This window comes from Amblyraja radiata, chromosome 27, assembly GCF_010909765.2.
Source record: "Amblyraja radiata isolate CabotCenter1 chromosome 27, sAmbRad1.1.pri, whole genome shotgun sequence".
In the NCBI taxonomy this organism is placed as follows: domain Eukaryota; kingdom Metazoa; phylum Chordata; class Chondrichthyes; order Rajiformes; family Rajidae; genus Amblyraja; species Amblyraja radiata.
The window spans coordinates 1,032,918-1,053,468 of record NC_045982.1 but is presented as its reverse complement, the minus strand read 5'-3'; the positions used below and the strand labels follow the sequence as shown (position 1 = coordinate 1,053,468).

The following is a 20,551-nucleotide window of genomic DNA, read 5'->3' as shown; positions in this document are numbered from 1 at the left end:
TTCTCCACTACCATGCTAACTGGTCTATAATTTCCCGTTTTCTCTCTCCTTCCTTTCTTAAAAATTGGCTGCCATCCAGTCCACAGGAACTGACGCTGAGTCAAGAGAACATTGGAAAATGATCACCAATGCATCTATGATTTCTAGGGCCACCTCCTTGAGTACTCTGGGATGCAGACCATTAGGCCCTGGGGATTTATCTGCCTTCAGTCCCAACAGTTTGTCTAACACCATATTCTGACTAATGTGGATTCCCTTCAGTTCCTCTCTCCCACTAGATCCTCGGTCCCCTAGTATTTCTGGGAGATTGTTTATGTCTTCCTTAGTGAAGACAAAACCAAAGTACTAATTTGCCATTTCCTTGTTTCCCATTATAAACTCCCCTGTCTCTGATTATAAGGGACCTACATTTGTCATCACTAATCTTTTCCTTTTTACATATCTAAAGAAGTTTTTAGAGTCAGTTTTTATATTCCCATGCAAGCTTTCATGCTCTTTTTACCCCCCTATTAATGAACCCTTTAGTCTTCCTCAGTTGAGTTCTAAACTTCTCCCAGTCCTCCGGTTTGCTGCTTCCTCTGGCCAATTTATATGCCTCTTCCTTGGATTTAACACTATCCTTGATTTCGCTCGTTAGCCATGGTTGAGCCACCTTCCCCATTTTATTTTTTTGCCAGACGGGTGAAAATTTGGAGTTCATCCATGCAGCCTTTAAATCTTTGTCATTGCATCTCCACCGTCAACCCTTTAAGTATAATTTGCCAGTCTATCCTAGCCAATTCCTGTCTCATACCTTCCAGTCTTCTTTCTTTAAGTTCAGCTTGAACCACTGAAAAACAGTTTGTTTTGATAATTTATCACTCCAGGATGAACGTATGAAGTATAATCAAGGTCCAGATTAATGAATCTATTTTCTTTAGGGGGGAAAAAATGTCAATTTAAACTGAGCATCAAACCAAGATTTTTCTGCCTTTAACACTCCCTCACCTTTTTAGGGTACAGGTTTCGACCCCGTTTCCACTTGCAGCATCTCGTGGACCAAGTTTTTAGTTTAAGAAGGGTCTCGACCCCGAAACGTCACCCATTCCTTCTATCCAGAGACGCTGCCTGTCCCACTGAGTTACACCAGCATTTTGTGTCTATTTTTAATTCAAGACTCAGTTTAAGAAGAAGCACATCTCCAGGTTCAGTGACAGTTTCTTCCCAGCTGTTATCAGGCGAGTTGAACCATAGTCTCACCAACTAGAGAGCGGTCCCGAACTACTATCTACCTCATTGGAGACCCTCGGACTATCTTTGACCAGACTTTGCTGGCTTTAACTTGCATTAAACGTTATTCCCTTATCATGTATCATGTACACTGCGACGGCTTGATTGTAACCATATACAGTCTGCTGACTGGTTAGCACGCGACTAAAGCTTTTCACTCACTGTACCTCGGTACACATGACTATAAACTAAACTGGGTTTGGTCTGAAGAAGTGTCTTAGCCCGAAATCACCCATTCCTTCTCTCCAGAGATGCTGCCTGTTCTGCTGAGTTACTCCAGCTTTTTGTGTCTATCTTTGGTTTAAACCAGCATCTGCAGTTCCTTCCTACACTCAACAGCAGCATCTCATGGGGCAGGTTTTGAGTTTAAGACCAAAGAGCGTATCTTTGTTTAAGACTGAGTTTGGGAGGGTGAGGCTCCTGGTTTGGGACTAGGCCCGGCCCGTTGCCCAGCAACGGCGGCGGCTCCCGCAGCCAGTGACGCGGCACGCTGACGCCCACGGCCTCCACGTCAGCGCGTCGAGGAGGGGGGGAGGGGTGTAACGTGCGGAAGATGGCGGCGGGCGAGGGCGCGGGCGCGGGCGGGCGGACACGGCGATGAGCGAGCGGCCGGGATGGTGGCAGCGGCCGGCACCAGGCTCGTCCTCTCCTTCTCCTGCCTCCTCGGCCATCACGTACTCGGTACCGCGCTACGGGCTGATTGTAACGCGGGAGAAACCTGGGGGGCGGCGGCGTCGTGAGGGGGGGATGGGGGGGGGGGGAGTGGAGAGGAGCACTGCAAGAGTAGAGGTGAGAGGAACAATGCAAGAGGGGGGGGGGTTGGAGGGAGTAGAGAGGAGCACTGCAAGAGTAGAGGTGAGAGGAACAATGCAAGGGGGGGGGGGGGTTAGAGTGAGGAGGGAGTAGAGGGGGGGGGGGGGGGGGTAGAGAGGAGCACTGCAAGAGTAGAGGTGAGAGGAACAATGCAAGAGTGGGGGGGGGGGTTAGAGTGAGGGGGGAGTAGAGAGGAGCACTGCAAGAGTGGAGGGAGTAGAGGTGAGAGGAACAATGCAAGGGGGGGGGGAGTGGAGAGGAGCACTGCAAGAGTAGAGGTGAGAGGAGCAATGCAAGAGTGGGGGTGGGGGGTTCGAGTGAGGAGGGAGTAGAGAGGAGCACTGCAAGAGTGGAGGGAGTAGAGGTGAGAGGAACAATGCAAGAGTGGGGGGGGGGGGTTAGAGTGAGGGGGGAGTAGAGAGGAGCACTGCAAGAGGGGGGGGGGAGTAGAGGTGAGAGGAGCACTGCAAGAGGGGGGGGGAGTAGAGGTGAGAGGAGCAATGCAAGAGGGGGGGGGAGTAGAGGTGAGAGGAGCACTGCAAGAGGGGGGGGAGAGGAATTACAATGAGACGGAGTGGAGGGGAATGCTAGTGGGGATTGCAATGTGGCACTACAGGAGGGGAGGGGATGCTTGTAGGCAAAGATCCTATAGGCTTGTAAGAGAGAATGCTAGTGGGGATTGCAATGAGGTGGGGGCACTACAGGAGGGGAGGGGATGCTTGTAAGAGAGAATGCAAGAGGGGATTGTAGTGAGGTGGGAGCACTATGAAGGGGAGGGAGAGATTGAGGTGGGTGGAGGTATTGCGGAGTGAGGGGAGAGAGACTGGGATTGCAATCCCCCACTTGCATTATATTGAATGGGCCCGGTCGCTGCAGGAGGAGGGGGGGGTTGGAACAGGCGTTGCATCAGGTTGGGGGTTTACAGGGGGGTATGGGAAACTGAGAGAAGGGAGACTGCAGGGTGAAGGTGATGGTTCTGGTGAGGGGGAGCATGTTGATGTGGTGGTGTGGGGGGGGATGGTTATTAGAGAGGCATGGTCCCTCCAAGGGGAGGGGGTTCTAGGTCATACGGTGGTGGTGTGTGGTTTACTGGGCTGACTAAGTAGGTTGCAGCAGATGGAGCTGCTGCCTCACCTCAAGAGACCCGGGTTCGATCCTAACCTCGGGAGCTATATTTGTAGAGTTTGTAAGTTCTCCCTGTAACTCATTCCCGTTTCCTCCCACATCCCGGAAATGTTAATTTGAAGCCGTGGAATTATCTCTTGGTGTATTTCTTGATGTGCACATTAGAGACGTGCACTGGTACAGGAGAATTGCAGGCAACTAGTACACACTGGATGGTGTTAAAATAAATATTGTGCTGGAGTGATTCCTGGGATGTCAGGACTTTCATATGAAGAAAGACTGGATAGACACGGCTTGTACTCGCTGGAATTTATAAGATTGAGGGAGGATCTAATAGAAACTTACAAAATTCTTAAGGGGTTGGACAGGCTAAATGCAGGAAGATTGTTCCCGATGTGGGGGAAGTATTTTAGGACCGAGATGAGAAAAACATTTTTCCCACAGAGAGTGGTGAATCTGTGGAATTCTCTGCCACAGAAGGTAGTTGAGGCCAGTTCATTGGCTATATTTAAGAGGGAGTTAGATGTGGCCTTTGTGGCTAAAGGGATCAGGTGGTATGGAGAGAAGGCAGGTACAGGATACTTAGTTGGATGATCAGCCATGATCATATTGAATGGTGGTGCAGGCTTGAAGGGCCGAATGGCCTACTCCTGCACCTATTTTCTATGTTTCTATGAGTGGGTGGAGCAGCCGGTGTGGCCAGGAAAGTGGTTGTCAACGTCTCCAGTAAAAACCCTGCATCACGTCTGAAATCAAAATCATGGGTGGAAACGTCCACAATTCCTTTCCCTCTACAGCTGCTGCTCAACCAGCTGAGTTACACCGATCAATGTATTTTGCTGCAGATTTGAGCATCTGCAGCCTTTGTGAGACAGGAAGCCTGTGGGAGGTGAGGTACGAGAAAGATTGAGAAGAGTTTTGCAGCCTTGCTTGTCGTCAGGTCATACTGAGATTACATCTGTTGTGGTTTCCGTGTATCAGATCATATCATCAAGTAACAGACGTGAGATAGTGCAGTGGAGAGATAAGTTTTTTTGGCCTTCCATCACAGCAATGTGATGGATGTTTATGTAAATTATGTTGTGTCTTGGGTCTATTTGTTTGTAATGTATGGCTGCAGAAACGACATTTTGTTTGGACCTCAAGGGGTCCAAATGACAATAAATTGAATTGTATTGTATTGTATTGTAGATGGAGACAGATTAATTTCATCAGCAAAAAACGTGTAAAGAGGCTCCACACTTACTCTTGATCAAAAGATGTCGCCCAAGGTGTTTGATGCTGACCCCTGCATTGCTCTTGGACTCGAGTTCTGCTAAAATGTGATAGTTGTTTCTAACAAACTACCTATTATGAAAAATCACATTAGAAAAACAATTGTATCAATGGTGCAAAGAGAGTTAGGGGCTGTAGAATTTGAGGCTTTCAATTTCCCCCAAAAACTCTTCCGAAATAAAGAATTTTTCAATAGCTCGCAGTTTATATTTGTTGCTGCCAGCTAAGAATACTTACACTATTTAATAGAGTATCATTGCACAAGTATCCATGGAAGTGAGTGTTCATACAATACAATACAATACAATTCAATTTATTGTCATTTGGACCCCTTGAGGTCCAAAGGAAATGTTGTTTCATAAAAGTGAGTGTTCATCAAGTTCAATGTCCTGTGGTGAAACTGTTCTTCTGCCGGAAGTATGTGTAGAAACCTAGACTGTCTCTTTTGAAAGATTGCATTTTTCTGCTTGTTAATTTAAAAAATAATGTATAAGTAATTCTTTAGTTCCCCATCAAAATCGCTTTATAACCAAGTTGGCCAAACTAATAGAAATGTCATTCCCTAATTCATTATTTGTGTTATATCGCGTTTGTGTTTTTGGACACAAGCTTTGTAGCAGAACTACCTGTACACAGTGCGGATCAATATCTGACGTAAATACTTATTAGGCCACAGCCAAGACTCTTGCCGACCCTTTGAGTCAACGATGACTTGCATCCACTCCAGTTTCCTGGATTCTGAAATAGCTGAAGGAAAGGTCACAAGTGATAGGAGTAGAGTTAGGCCATTCGGCCAAGTCTACTCCGCCATTCAATCATAGCTGATCTATCTCTCTCTCCTAACCCCATTCTCCTGCCTTCTCCCCATAATCTCTGATGCCCGTACTAATCAAAAATCTATCTATCTCTGCCTTAAAAATATCAACTGACAGCCTCTACAGCCTTCTGAGGCAAAGAATTCCACAGATTCACCACCCTCTGACTAAAGAAATTTCTCCTCATCTCCTTCCTAAAAGAACATCCTTTAATTCTAAGGCTATGACCTCTAGTCCTAGACTCTCCCACAAGTGGAAACATCCTCTCCACATCCACTCTATCCAAGCCTTTCACTATTCTGTATGTTTCCATGAGGTCCCCCCTCATTCCTCTAAACTCCAGTGAGTACAGGCCCAGTGCCGACATATGTTCAACTCAGGTTAACCTACTCATTCCTGGGATAATTCTTGTAAACCTCTGGACCGTCTCCGGAGCCAGCACATCTTTCCTCAGATATGGTGCCCAAAACTGCTCACAATATTCCAAATGCGGCCTTACCAGCGCCTTATAGAGCCTCAATATTACATCCCTGCTTTTGTATACAAGCCCTCTTGAAATATGATTCAAGGATCGAGGAGTGCAGATCCATAGGTTCCTGGCATTTGCAGGTTCTGGCATAACTGATGCAGCTTAGGATAGTTTAGTTTAGAGATACAGCATGGGAACAGTTCCTTCGGCCTACCATGGCCACGCAAACCAGCGATCTCCCATTCACACTAGTTCTATGTTATCCCACTTTCGCATCCTACACATTAGGGGTAATTTCCAGAACACAATTAACCTCCAAACTTTGGAATCTGGGAGGAAATCAGAGTACCTGGAGGAAACCCACGTGGTCACAGGGAGAACATGCAAACTCCACACAGACAGCGCCCTAGGTCAGGATCGAACCTGGGTCCCTGGCACTGTGATCAGCAATTCTGTCGCTGCTCCACTGTGCTGTTGAGTGGGCTGTTAGGAATATTGTAGAAAACATTTAAAGTGGGCTTACGCAGTCTGAGAGGGCGGTAGAGGAAAAACTGTCACATATCTATGGTTGAACACTCAAGTGGAATGCATTGGAGTGCTGGATATTGAGTGACCTGTTTCAGGTGAAATGTTTAGAAATCAGTCAAATCTCTCGAGAGTAGATGGAAGATTCTAAGGCTTCAATAATCTGAATTTCAGCAATATTTTGGTCGGTGTAAGTCAGTGTTTCTTAAACCATTTCAGTGTCATTCACCCATGAAGCTTTATCACAACATTTCATTCACCCTCGACTAAATTTTTCTTCTGTTTTTTTTTTGGTAATTTTCATCTTATTCTCCCTTGTGTATAATTTTATACCTAATTAATTTGTCACATGGGCAAAAAACATAAATTAACTCATTTCTTAAGTGTTTATTTTATTCAACTTTTTGAACATCCTAAAAATATGTAAAGAAAACTAGGAGTGGAAAAAAAGAAGTTTAATTACCACTGGAGTTGGAAAATCATTCTATGAGAATGATAAAAAAAAAACATCCCAACGTCTAAACACTGGGCTTTTAAACCACATCCTCCCTTTCCGGCTTTGATTACTACAGTTCTTTTCCTGGAAAACTCCCCTTTTTTAAGTGTAGAAACATAGAAATTAGGTGCAAGAGTAGGCCATTCAGCCCTTCGAGCCTGCACCGCCATTCAATATGATCATGGCTGATCATCCAACTCAGTATCCCGTACCTGCCTTCTCTCCATACCCCCTGATCCTTTTAGCCACAAGGGCCACATCTAACTCCCTCTTAAATATAGCAAATTAACTGGCCTCAACTACCTCCTGTGGCAGAGAATTCCACAGATTCACCACTCTCTGTGTGAAAAATATTTTTCTCATCTCGGTCCTAAAAGATTTCCCCCTTATCCTTAAACTGTGACCCCTTGTTTTGGACTTCCCCAACATCGGGAACAATCTTCCTGCATCTAGCCTGTCCAACCCCTTAAGAATTTTGTAAGTTTCTATGCATATTGAGAAACAAATATATAAATATCTGAATAAATTAAGTCATTCACCCCTCTAGTGTCATTCACCCCAAAATAATTTCATTCACCTTTGGGTGACCCATTCACAAGTTTAAGAAGCACTGCCTTAAGTATTACAAAACATATGGCAAATTTTCTTCAACACATAAAGTTGAATTGGGAAAAAGATCTTTCTAATATTAAACATATCCAGATATACTTGAATGATCGTGATGTGGTATGGAATAATTTTGTTGTAATGTAATTCAAGTTTATACTGGGCACTCAGTAATATCTCTTTTACTTGTTCTCAGGTAATCTGCCACCTTCTCAAAATGTAAATTTGAGTTCTAAGAACTTTAGCCTTCTTTTAAACTGGAACACTGAAGAACATTCTCCTGAAATATTTTACTTGGCAAGGTAATTAAATATTTTGATTTCCCTTTTAATTTCTTTCTGGTGTGCAAATGAACAGTCCAGTGATCTTGTTCTGTAACAATGGACACAATGCCTAAATTGTACATGCTTTATTAAGAGAACTTGGAGCTGCAGCAAGCTAGAAGGAGGTACGATTGCTCCGCCAATTCAATCCACAAGGTGTCTGCTCTGTCCGCAATTCTCATCACAAGCACTCCGAACACAGTTTAGTTTAGTAACTCCATTCAACATTGTTCAACAATCCTGTTCAATAATACCCCACCCATTAGCTTAAGCCATCATTGTAAAATGGATGAAGCATCTACATTCAGCAAGAACCAGTGCAACAATTAGTCAGATGGGTCAAAATCCATAAGGACATTCATTGCCTGTGGAGTTAGAACTAGTCAGAATTTTTTTTCACCAAGGTGGAAATGTTAAAGCCTAGAGAACATAGCTTTAAGGTGAGAGAGGCAAAGTTTAAAGGTGATTCAGAAGACATTGGATATGTGCGTGGATAGTGAAGGTTCAGAGGGGTATGGGTCAAATGCGGGTAATGGGACTAGCTTGGTTGGGACATCTTGGCCAGCATGGACGATTTGGGCCGAAGGGACTGTTTCCATGCTGTATCTTTCAAGCAATCAACCAAAAACCTGGTTGTTACCATTGTATTATTTCAGCAGTGTTTGGCGGCGTGCCCCCAATTGTACCGACCCATCAGGAGAGGGCTGCGACCTTACGTGCACCATTGAAAGCTGCTATGCGGATTATCGAGTCAAGATTGGGAGCCGGGTGCCTGGGCCGTCCACTGCTTGGAGACTGTCCAAATATTTTAATCCATTTAGAGACAGTAGGTATTTTTATCCACATTTTAACGATTTGTATATTTCCACCGGATTTATTTGATGAGGACATTTTGTACTAAAATTTACGGCATGTTTTCTATTCATATTGGGGATGTAGGCATGACTGAGAAAGCTAACATTTATTGAACTTCCTAAATGTAGTGGTTTTCTGGATCATTGCAATTGAAGGACACATTAATGGAGAACTGACCATTCCACATAAGTGATTCCTTGAGCCAGTGCTTACGGTCACTATTACTGACACTGCCTTTCTATTCCATTCATTTAATTATTTGAATTTAATATTCCCAGTCCGTCCAGGGGGTCATTGTGTTGGTTACAGAACAATTGTGCAGTTGATTTGCTACCAGTTTGGTAGTGATGGGAAATCCAGATACCCGTTTCTGTTATCCAGCTGCTTCAAATTTCTTCTGAAAGGTCTCAACCTTCAAGTCAAGAATCCACGAGGAGGAAGAATTCCAAAGATTGTAGGAAATGTAGAAACATGGAACTGCAGATGTTAATTTTGCAAAAAAAAGGACAACGAGTGCTGGAGAGACTCAGCGGGTCAGGCAGCATCTGGAGAACGTGGATAGGTGACATTTTGGATCTGGACCCTTCTTCACCCATCCGTGTTTTCCGGAGATGCTACCTGACCTGCTGAGTCACTCTTGAGTCATTTCAGTGTAGGAAACGTCTTGATTTTACACTTTCACTTTAGCGAAAATATTAGAATATTTTCAATTCCTCTTCTCCATTTTGCAGCTCAACATAAATGGTAAATACATTCTTATTTTGAAGTTAGATATTTGATGTCCTGCCTATACTTAGAGTTCTGGTCATTCCATCCAGAAAATAAATAGGGGCAATCATGCCCTTATCCTGCATCCCCCAACCAGTACTGCCAACTTGCTCTACTCGATCTAAATTGTAGAGTCATAGGGTGATGGAACAGTGTGGAAACAGGCCCAACTCGCCCACACTGGCCAATAATGTCCCAGCCACACGAGTCACACTTGCCTGCGGTTGGTCCATATCCCTCCAAACCTGTCCTATCCATGTACCTGTCTAACTGTTTCCTAAACAATGGGATAGTCCCAGCCTCAACTACCTCCTCTGGCAGCTTGTTCCATACACCCACCACCCTTGGTGTGAAAAAGTTACCCCTCGGATTCCTAGTCCTATAATCGGCTTGTTCCACCTAAAGTGGCATTAGAATGAATGAATGAATGAATGAATGAATGAATGAATGAATGAATAAGTTTATTGGCCATGTCTTCACATACAAGGAATTTGTCTTGGTGCTCTGCCCGCAAGTGACAACATGACATACAGTGACAGTTAAGAATGATACATAAAACATTAAACATTAATAATTTAGTGATAAGTTGAATTTAGTGGCTTGTTTAAGATGATAAACATAAAACTGTGATATTCTTGTTAACCTACCGTGTTAATAATATGCAACAACGATAATCTATACTTTGTTTCTTCTGAAGTTGATCTAGGTGCTCCACAGCTGAAAGTAGATTTGAAAGAAGAATCCATGTTGGTGCACCTAAAGGTTAAGTTAGCAGTCTGCAAAGAGAAGGTGTTGAAAGCCTGTCTGCTTGATAACCTGAGCTACGACGTCAAGTTCTGGAATGCGGATGAACTTGTCAAAGTATGTATGCGTAGAGATGTATACCACAGAAATGATCCTTTCGGGCGAACTTGTCCATGCTCAGCCTATTGCTTAACTATGCTATGACCATTCACCCACATTAGACCTGTATCTCCTCTCTCTTCTATTCAAGCACCTGTCCAGATAACCACCACACACTGAAAAACTTGTCCCTCAGATAAATAGGATGTAACACAATATGACCAGGAACAGTCCCTTCAGCCCACTATGTCTGTACCTGACCATGATGTCAATTTAGATCATCCCACCTGCCAGCAAATGGTCCATATCTCTCCATTCCCTGCTTCTTATGTATCTGTCTAAATGTCTCTTAGCTAATCCTATAGTATCTGCTTCCGACGCCTCTGCTGGCGAGGCTGCCACACTGTGTAAAACAAAACTTGCCTCCCTCGTCTCCTTTAAATCCCCCGCCCTCCTTCACGTTGCCTTCTAGCTGAGCCCTCTCATATTGATATTTCCAACCTGGGAAAACCACTTTGACTGCCGACCCTATCTTTCCCTTATAATTTGATACACTTGCCTCAGGTGACCCCTCATCCCCCCCCCCCCCTCCAAACAATCCCTATTAGTCCAGCCTCCCCTTACAGTTAATATACTCCAATCCAAACGGCATCCTGAAGAACATCTGCATTCTCCCCATAGCCTCCATATCCTTCCTGAGATGCAGTGAGTGGAACTGCATGTAATGCCTCTGCCGTGAGGGGTGGGGACAGGGGACAAAGGCAGCCTGGCCTGGGTGGGGGACACACTGAGAACTAATACTAATGGTATGCCTCTTTAAAAAAAAAAAAAGCAAAGAATATCACTGTGGCTTGTCACATGTGACAATAAAGTATCATTCATTCATTCATCCTGAAGAAAGGCCTCGACCCGAAACGTCACCCATTCCTTCTCTCCAGAGATGCTGCCTGTCCCGCTAAGTTACTCCAGCTTTTTGTGTCTACCATTCATTCATTCATTCATTCATTCATTCATTCATTCATTCATTCATTCATTCATTCATTCATTCATTCATGTGGACTAACCAGCATTTTATGCAGCTACAATGTGATTTACCAATGTTATACTTGGTGCCCTGATGAATGAGGGCAAGCATGTGGTAATGCTGTCTTTGCCACCTTACCTGCTTGTGTTGCCACTTTCAGGGTGCTATGCACTCGCACCCCAAGGTCCCTCTGTATTTTAGTGCCTGTCATTTTTATTGTACTGCAACAGGGCCAGAAGAGCTTCCTGGTTTCCAACACAATTTAAACCATACTTGCAGCATAAATTAACTTGTGCAACGTCATTTGTAACACTATATTCTGCACTCGTTTTGTTTTCCTGCTTAAAATACTGAAGTCATAGTCATAGATCACACAGCGTTGAAACAGGCCCTTCGGCCAACTTGCCCACTCAGGCCAGCATGTCCCATCTACATTAGTCCCACCTGCCTGCATTTGTCCCATATCCCTCTCAACCTGTCCTATCCATGTAGTTGTCTAATTGTCTTAAACTTTGCAATAGTCCCTCCTCTGGAAGCTCTTTCCTTGCACCCTTTGTGTGAAAAAGTTACACCTCAGATTCCTATTATGCATGGTATGATTTGCCTGGATAGCACATAAAGCAATCTTTTCACACTATCTGGCAATAATAATCCAACAAAGTAGGACATTCACCCAAATACCTCGATAGTGCGGTTCTCGACTTCACCAGGGGAAACCACTCGGTGATTCAATCTCTTTTTGATCAAGGAACAACAGGCCAGCTTCCGTCTATTTAGATCAGGACAAGACTTGGCATCTGAAAATGGCTGGGGCACTTCCCTGTGGCGTATTGTTAGTGTTCCACAGGAATTCGATGAACATCAGCTTTTTCAATTCAGTGATTGAAAGTCATAATCTTATTTTGTCAGAAATTAGTACTGATGAGTTTTTATTGGTGCTAGGTGTCAGGGGTTATGGGGAGAAGGCAGGAGAATGGAGCTAAGAGGGAAAGATAGATCATCCATGATTGAATGGTGGAGTAGACTTGATGGGCCGAATGGCCTAATTCTGCTCCTATCATTTATGAACTTATGAAATGTTAACGGTAATATGTGCTTTCAATTTAACTTTCAAAGATAAACATTTATGATATTCATGTTTTAATTTTGAGCAGAAGCCAATTGAACAAAACACAGCAGAGAAAGTTCTGGAAATTCAGAAGACTCAGTTGTACGGCAGTAATGTCTGTGTATCTGCCAGGTCTGTTTACAAGAGTATTAACAAAAGAGGCAATTTCTCTGAGCCCCTTTGTCTCAGTCTCGAGGCCAAAGGTAAGTTTGGAACTGGGGTATGGATTTATATGGTAATGTGATACTTGATGTTCTGTTTATTTCTGTTCTCACACATTTGGAAGTATGTACTCCCACACCTGTTTTAATACTGAAGATCAGTTTAGTGATGGGAGAGGGGAGAAGAGGGAGTGGCCAGGGCATGACTCGTCCTTGATGATGCTGCTGACCTTGCCGAGGCAGCGTGAGGTATAAATGGAGTCAATAGAAGGGAGGTTGGTTTGTGTGACGGTCTGGGCTGCTTCCACAATTTGCTGCAATTTCTTGAAGTCTTGGATAGAGCTGTTCCCAAACCAAGCTGTGATGCATCCTGATGAAATGCTTTCTGTGGTGCATCTGTAGAAGGTGGTGAGAGTTGTAGCGGACATGCAGAACTTCCTAAGCCTTCAAAAGAATTAAGCGGAATCTGAGGGGTAACTTTTTCACATCAAGGGTGGTGGGTGTATGGAATGCGCTGCCAGAGGAGGTAGTTGAGGCTGGAACTATCCCAATGTTTAAGAAACAGTTGGACAGGTACATGGATAGGACAGGTTTTGGGGGACTAGTGTAGCTGGAGATAGACATAAAAAGCTGGAGTAACTCAGCGGGACAGTCAGTGATATCTGGAGAGAAGGAATGCTTGACGTTTCTGGTCAAGACCCTTCTTCAGACTGGTTGGGTGAAGACGATGTAGACGATGATGTAGAGAGATTAAGAACTATGAATGAAATATATCCAAAAAACTAGTGGGGAGCATGAAGAATCACAGAGGGGCAGCATCAAGAGAGGATGTTGCAGAACTCTCGTTGGAGAGGAGGAGAACTTCTTCAAAGTAAACATACCGTGAACAGATTTCCCAGTGTAGCTGGGACATGTTGCTAATGTGGACAAGTTGGGCTGGAGAGCCTGTTTCCACGCAGTCTATCTATGACTAACTAGTGTGGACATTTTTCTGTTTGTACCTGTTTGTTTGTCCGTCCTGCTCTGTCTATAGAAATAAAGTTAAGCGTCAAGCATTTTAACATTACGTTTTTCATTCAGGTGTGTACATGTTGATGGTTCTTGTCATAGTGGGCTTCCTGCTGCTGTGTGCGCTGGGATTATTCATTCCTTTAGTTGTGACCAGAGTGAGAAATATCATCTCGGTTCCATCAGGACTGAAGACCCCAGAAGCATTGGTTGGTAAAACTGATTCATATTCTTATAGTCTCTGTCGTTTGATAACAACAACTTGCTTATTAAAAAATCCCAGTTCTTCAACTACATTATTTTTCTTATTTAAAAAATAATATATTTGAAGAACTGGGATTTTTTTTGGCTGATTTGTCATCTGCATCTTTGTGGAAATGCAGCGCTGAAACAGGCCCTTCGGCCCACCGGGAGTGTGCTGACTAGCACTATCCTTCACAATTTACAATTTTACCGAAGCCCATTAATCGACAAACCTGTGTATCTTTGGAATGTGGTGGGAAACTGGATAGACTCGGCTTGTACTCGCTAGAATTTAGAAGATTGAGGGGGGATCTTATAGAAACGTACAAAATTCTTAAGGGGTTGGACAGGCTAGATGCAGGAAGATTGTTCCCGATGTTGGGGAAGTCCAGAACAAGGGGTCACAGTTTAAGGATAAGGGGGAAGTCTTTTAGGACCGAGATGAGGAAAACATTTTTCACACAGAGAGTGGTGAATCTGTGGAATTCTCTGCCACAGAAGGTAGTTGAGGCCAGTTCATTGGCTATATTTAAGAGGGAGTTAGATGTGGCCCTTGTGGCTAAAGGGGTCAGGGGATATGGAGAGAAGACAGGTACAGGATACTGAGTTGGATGATCAGCCATGATCATATTGAATGGCGGTGCAGGCTCGAAGGGCCGAATGGCCTACTCCTGCACCTATTTTCTATGTTTCTATGAAACCGGAGCACCCGGGGGAAACCTCGGTCTCTGCCGCTGCACCACCGTGCCACTCCAGAGAGAAATATTTCAAAGTTGATAGATACACAAGAAACTGCAGATGCTGGAATCTTGAGCAAAACACAAAGTGCTGGAGGAACTCAGTGGGTCGGGAGGTGCCTGGATAGAACGTTGTCTGGCCACTTCCTCCACTGATGCCACCTGACTCACCCAACTCCTCCAGCCCTTTGCTTTAATTATTGATGATGTTTTATCAAAACTAACATATCTCTCTCCAACTAACTGTCCAAACCAACTCGAGCTTCTCTCTTCAAAGATGCTCCTGCAATTATGTTAATTTTTATTCAGATTTCTGGCATGCAGTTAGACTTTAGATTATCATTCCCAAGCCCTGATGACAAAAAAAAAGAGATGAAAAGTGTTTGTAATTACAAAGTGACCAAAACTGAAGGCCTGTGTTGGGATGTGTAGGAAAGAACTGCAGATGCTGGTTTAAATCGAAGGTGCTGGAGTAACTCAGCGGGTCAGGGAGCTTCTCAGAGATGCTGCCTGTCCCACTGAGTTACTCCTGCATTATGTGCCTATGTTAGGATGACAGATTGTTGAAATTCAGTGACAGAGCAGTGGGGAATGCTGAAGAAGGTGAAAAATAAAAGGAATGTCTGGGGATGTTTGGCATCACAGTTAGATAGAGTGGTAAAGGAGGATTTTAGCCCGCTGGCCTTTATCAGCCCTTATCAGTCAGGGAATTGAAGCGTCCCAACCTGAAACATCACCTATCCATGTTCTCCACAGATGCTGCCTGACCCGCTGAGTTACTCCAGCACTCTGTGAAACGTCACCTATCCATGTTCTCCACAGATGCTGCCTGACTTGCTGAGTTACTCCAGCACTCTGTGAAACGTCACCTATCCATGTTCTCCACAGATGCTGCCTGACCCGCTGAGTTACTCCAGCACTCTGTGAAACGTCACCTATCCATGTTCTCCACAGATGCTGCCTGACCCACTGAGTTATGGTGCAGCAGCATCTATGGAGCGAAGGAAATAGGCAACGTTTCGGGCCGAAATCCTTCTGGAAATAGGCAACGTTTCGTGCCGAAACCCTTACGGGTTTCGACCCAAAACGTTGCCTATTTCCTTAGCGCCATAGATGCTGCTGCACCCACTGAGTTACTCCAGCACTCTGTGAAACATCACCTATCCATGTTCTCCACAGATGCTGCCTGACCCGCTGAGTTACTCCAGCACTCTGTGAAACGTCACCTATCCATGTTCTCCACAGATGCTGCCTGACCCGCTGAGTTACTCCAGCACTCTGTGAAACGTCACCTATCCATGTTCTCCACAGATGCTGCCTGACCCGCTGAGTTACTCCAGCACTCTGTACCTATAACTGGGTATAGAAATTGGGACATTACATCACCATTTTACAAGATGTCAATGTGGGGCCGCACCTGGAGTATTGTGCACATTTTGGTCTCCCTGCTATAGGAAAGATGCCATTAAGCTGGAGAAAGGCTGAGAGGAGATTTACAAGGATGTTACCAGGGTACAAGGGCCTGAGGTGTAGGGAGTGGGTGGGCAGGCAAGAATTTTATTCTGGAACGTAGAAGGCTGAGGGGTGATCTTATGAATAAAATCATACGGGGAATAAATAGACGGTGGGTGCATAAGAGCCTAACCCTAACCCTAATGCATAAGAGCCTTTTTCCAAGTATGCTTATTTAATGATAGCATATACAGTTAAAAATAAAACTTTGTAGTTTCAATAATTAGTAAATTGATGTGCTATTTTTTAATTCATTTGAACCATCCATTACTAAACAACTTTTCTTTTATTAGAATTTCACAAATAAAATATCTTTTATCCAAGTGGAATATTGCCAACCTGTTGATTGCAGTCTGTTAAATGTTATTCACTGTAACGTAAGTGGAACGATGAAAGAAAGAACTGTTCCTGGGGACGATATTGCAACTGGTGCTTTGGGTGGTCTGGACTCTTCCAGTGAGAGTGATGAGGACTTGGAATCGTACGGTTACACCGAGAATCGCTGGATTCCCGACGGAGTGATATTGGACAGAGATGAAAGACTTGATGATAGTTTCTGCCAGGCAGCCAACACAGACCCATATCGGAAAGCAAATTGCTCTTTCACATCCAATCATGCTGCCTTTGACATCCAGAGTCAGGGCTCTGGGTGTTCCCATCACACTCCACTCCAGACTAAATTGTGCAGTGATGTTGCCAGCCCTTGCAGTGTTAATTCTGTGTTGCTGAATTGCAGCAACTTCCATGACAGTATTAATGTATTGGAGCCCTGTGATAAGGGGAGTGACCATGATGTCCCTTTGACTTCTGTGAAGCTGCTCACTTGTAACGGGGGGATCGATGATGGTGATGACTTGTTATCTTTTAACCCACCAGTGCCTGATCATGATTTGAACCCACAGGACAATGTAGCCTGGAAGATTGGCTCCAATCCTACTTGCCTCTATGGGATGTAGGGAAAGTATTTTACTATAGAGATACAGTGCAGAAACAAGCCAACAAGCGATCACTCCGTATGCCAGCACCATCCTACACAGTTTTACCGAAGCCCATTAATCTACAAACTTGTACATCTTTAGAATGTGGGAGAAAGCCGGAGAAACCTGGAGAAAAACGTACAAGTGTGCAAACTCTGCACAGACAGCACGGGTAGTCAGGATCCAACCCAGGTCTCTGGCGCTGTAAGGCAGCGGCTCTACCTCTGTGCCACCATGCTGCCTAAATGTTTACTGTGCATTTTGTATGCTGTAATAGGAATTTTGTATTGACAAGATATTCTAGGTGCAGGAATCGTGAACAAAACACAAACTGCTGGAGAAACTCAGCGAGTCAGGCAGCATCTGTGGAAGGTTTGGGTAGAGGGGAGTTGAAGATGGGACCTGAGCCATATACATCCTATGTTCCATCCCCCCCCCCCACCAACCATGGAGGCTGCCTGACCCACCGAGTTCCTCCAGTAGTAATAGCAACTTGGAACTCCCTCCAAAACTCAGATGATTTCTCTATTGCAGTTATTGAATTACTGCATATTTTTACTCGGAAGTATTAAGGGAGGGGGCAATTGTGCCCAGTTGGTTTGTGCCTGCATCAGCCAGGCTCACGGGCCGACTCTCCCTGGCTGCCTGATCAGCTTTTAATCAGAGTATTATAACATGTAACATTACCCAGTATTTATTTTAAATGGGACAGTTTGCACTGTAGCATTATGAAAATCAATGTTTTAAAATCCAGGTATTCTTGTGTATTTCCATATTTTTTTTATTTTTTTAAAAATAAAAGGACATTTCTAGAAAATCTGGTAATTGTGGTTTTTTTGATTTGTGGATTACATGGTCTTTATTTTTATTGGTATATTCAAATATGTTGCTACTATTAAATATATTCTTCATAACTTTTGGAACAAGATCTTTTCACAACAGTCATACAGTGTGAAAATAGGCTCTGTGGCGTAACTTGCCCAAGCTGACCAACATGCCCCATCCACACTATACCTCTCTACACCTGTCCTATCCATGTACCTGTCTGAATGCTTCTTAAACGTTGCAATAGTCCCTGCCTCAACTACCTCCCCTAGCAGCTCGTTCCAGACACCTACCACCCTTTGTGTAAAAATAAATTACCCCTCAGGTTTCTGTTGCACCTCACCTTGAACCGATAGACTCTGGTTCTCGATTCCCCTACTTTGGGTAAAAGACTCTGCTTTTCCCTGATCTATTCCTCTCATGATTTTATACACCACTATAAGATCACCCCCTCATCCTCCTGCACTCCAAGGAATAAAGTCCCAGCCTGCACAACCTCTCCCTGTAGCTCAGGCCCTCGGATCCTGACAACATCCTCAAATCTTCTCTGCACCTTTTCCAGCTTGACAACATGGTGACCAAAACTGAACGCAATAGTCTAAATGCGGCCTCACCAATGTCTGATATAACTGCAACATGGCCTCTCAACTTCTATGCTTCCCAGAGAAACACAAAAAGCTGGAGTAATGCCCCTGTCCCACTTAGGAAACCTGAACGGAAACCTCTGGAGACTTTGCGCCCCACCCAAGGTTTCCGTACGGTTCCCGGAGGTTGCAGGTGGTCGCCGGAGGTTGCAGGTAGTGGAAGCAGGTAGGGAGACTGACAAAAACCTCCGGGAACTGCACGGAAACCTTGGGTGGGGTGCAAAGTCTCCAGAGATTTCCGTTCAGGTTTCCTAAGTGGGACGGGCATTACTCAGCAGTACAGGCAGCATCTCTGGAGAGAAGGAATGGGTGACGTTTCGGATCGAGACCCTTCTTTAGACTTCCATGCTCCCCAAATACTTTGCAGTCAATAAAATACTTTGGGTGTAGGTGCTATTTTAATGTGGCAGCTAGGTTGAACATGGCAAATTTCCAAAAATGACAATTTTAACACAGACTACATAGACCTCTTTGAATCTTACCGAATGGTGAAAGGCTGGAAAGTGGATGTGGAGAGTATTGCCTGGTGGAATGGCCTCGCTGCACAGATCCCCAAATCCCTGAAGGTGGCAGTACAGGTGGATAAGGCAGTGAAGAAGGTGTACTTGGTGTTTAGTGGAGACATGGAATACATGAGCTGGGATATTATAGTACAGCTTTGCCCACTACAGAATTATTTATGTTGCAGTTCTGGTCAACACACAATCAGAAATAAGTGATTTACAAGGATGTTGCCAGGACTAGAGGGTCTGAGCAGCCTCATCTATAAGACTCTACCTGTTCTACTGTGTATGGGTTGGTTGTACCCATGTATAATGTGACTGGGTGGTACTCAAAATAACATTTTTAATTGCATTTCAGTTCACATGACCACATAAATCATATCAATACCTGTATTCTCGTCCAAGTCATTTATATATTGTGAGCAGATTTGGGCCCCGTATCAGAGGGAGGGTACGCTGGTGTTGGAGAGTCCAGAGGAGGTTTACGGGAACGGTCTCCAAGCTCATCCAGCAATTGGTTCATCTCCCACCGAGCAGGAGGACTCTTGCAACAACCGTTGCAAACAACGTCTCAGACAAAGAAGATTTAACATGAGATGTTGTGGTGGTTTGCCCACATCCTGTGTTCCAGTGAGAGGTTCAGAGAGCAACATATTGTACATGATACAAAGTTCCACAAAGCAACTGCTAACTCAGCGCAACCAGGGGATTTTGCGTTGCAGTTAAGCATAAACTCTGCAAGATAAAAGGCAGATATATCTTATAGAGGTGCATAGAACCATGAGGGGAATTGATCGGCTGAATGCAGAGTATTTGAATCAAGGAATAGATGACATTGTTGAGGGTGAGAGGAGGGGTGAGAGATTGCAACCTTCACGTGGTCCACTCTGTTTGGACGAATGCAATCAACCTGGCGTGCACAAACAGAAGATCAAACAGAACAAGTTAAAGACAAAAATGCTGGAGAAACTCAGCGGGTAAGGAAGCATCTATGGAGCGAAGGAAATAGGCGACGTTTCGGGTCGAGACCCTCCTTCAGACTGATGTGAGGATCTTGACCCGAAACGTTGCCTATCCCCTTCGCTCCATAGATGCTGCCTCACCTGCTGAGTTTCTCCAGCATTTTTGCCTTTACCTTCGATTTTCCAGCATCTGCAGTTCCTTCTTAAACATCAAACAGAACAAGTTGTCTTACAACTTTAGGCTGTGCATGCCACACGCATGAAGAAGAAGGGTGAGAGGAAACATCTAAGACCTATCCGTGTTCTCCAGAAATGCTTCCTGACCCATTGAGTAACTCTGTACCAAAATTTAATAAGTGGTTGAGGGGCAACTTTTTCACATAAGTGGTTATATAAAACGAGCTGCCAGAGGAGGCAAGTACTGTAATGACATTTAGAAGATATTAGACCAGCTACATAGGTGGAAAGGTTTAGAGAGATATGGCCCAAAGGTGGGCAGGTGGGAGTCGGTCAGAAGGGGTATCTTGGTCGGCGTGGGCAATTTGGGCTGAAGGGCCTGTTTCCCTGCCATATGTCACTATTGCTAAGAGCAAATCTTCCTTTACAAGCATCACGAGAGAGCAATTATATTTTCAGGAAGTGTGCGTTAAATCTCTTCAGCAAAG

General features: G+C 44.4%; 1 protein-coding gene across 1 annotated transcript; it reads left to right on the top strand.

The window, feature by feature from the left end:
- Window positions 1-1,811: 1,811 nt before the first annotated feature.
- Window positions 1,812-17,769, top strand: LOC116988287 (interferon lambda receptor 1-like). The gene is made up of 7 exons (XM_033044846.1): window positions 1,812-1,950; window positions 7,590-7,695; window positions 8,373-8,542; window positions 10,037-10,200; window positions 12,361-12,517; window positions 13,556-13,692; window positions 16,269-17,769. The coding sequence occupies exons 1-7, from the start codon at window positions 1,884-1,886 to the stop codon at window positions 16,929-16,931; spliced, it is 1,464 nt and encodes a 487-aa protein (XP_032900737.1). The 5' UTR covers window positions 1,812-1,883; the 3' UTR covers window positions 16,932-17,769.
- Window positions 17,770-20,551: the final 2,782 nt, after the last annotated feature.

Excerpts from the sequence above, each read along its gene's own strand:
- LOC116988287 (XM_033044846.1), top strand. The coding sequence starts at position 1,884 with ATGGTGGCAGCGGCCGGCACCAGGCTCGTCCTCTCCTTCTCCTGCCTC. Across the intron at positions 7,696-8,372 it reads GAAATATTTTACTTGGCAAG|CAGTGTTTGGCGGCGTGCCC; the intron begins GTAATTAAATAT and ends GTATTATTTCAG. Across the intron at positions 12,518-13,555 it reads TCTCAGTCTCGAGGCCAAAG|GTGTGTACATGTTGATGGTT; the intron begins GTAAGTTTGGAA and ends TTTTTCATTCAG.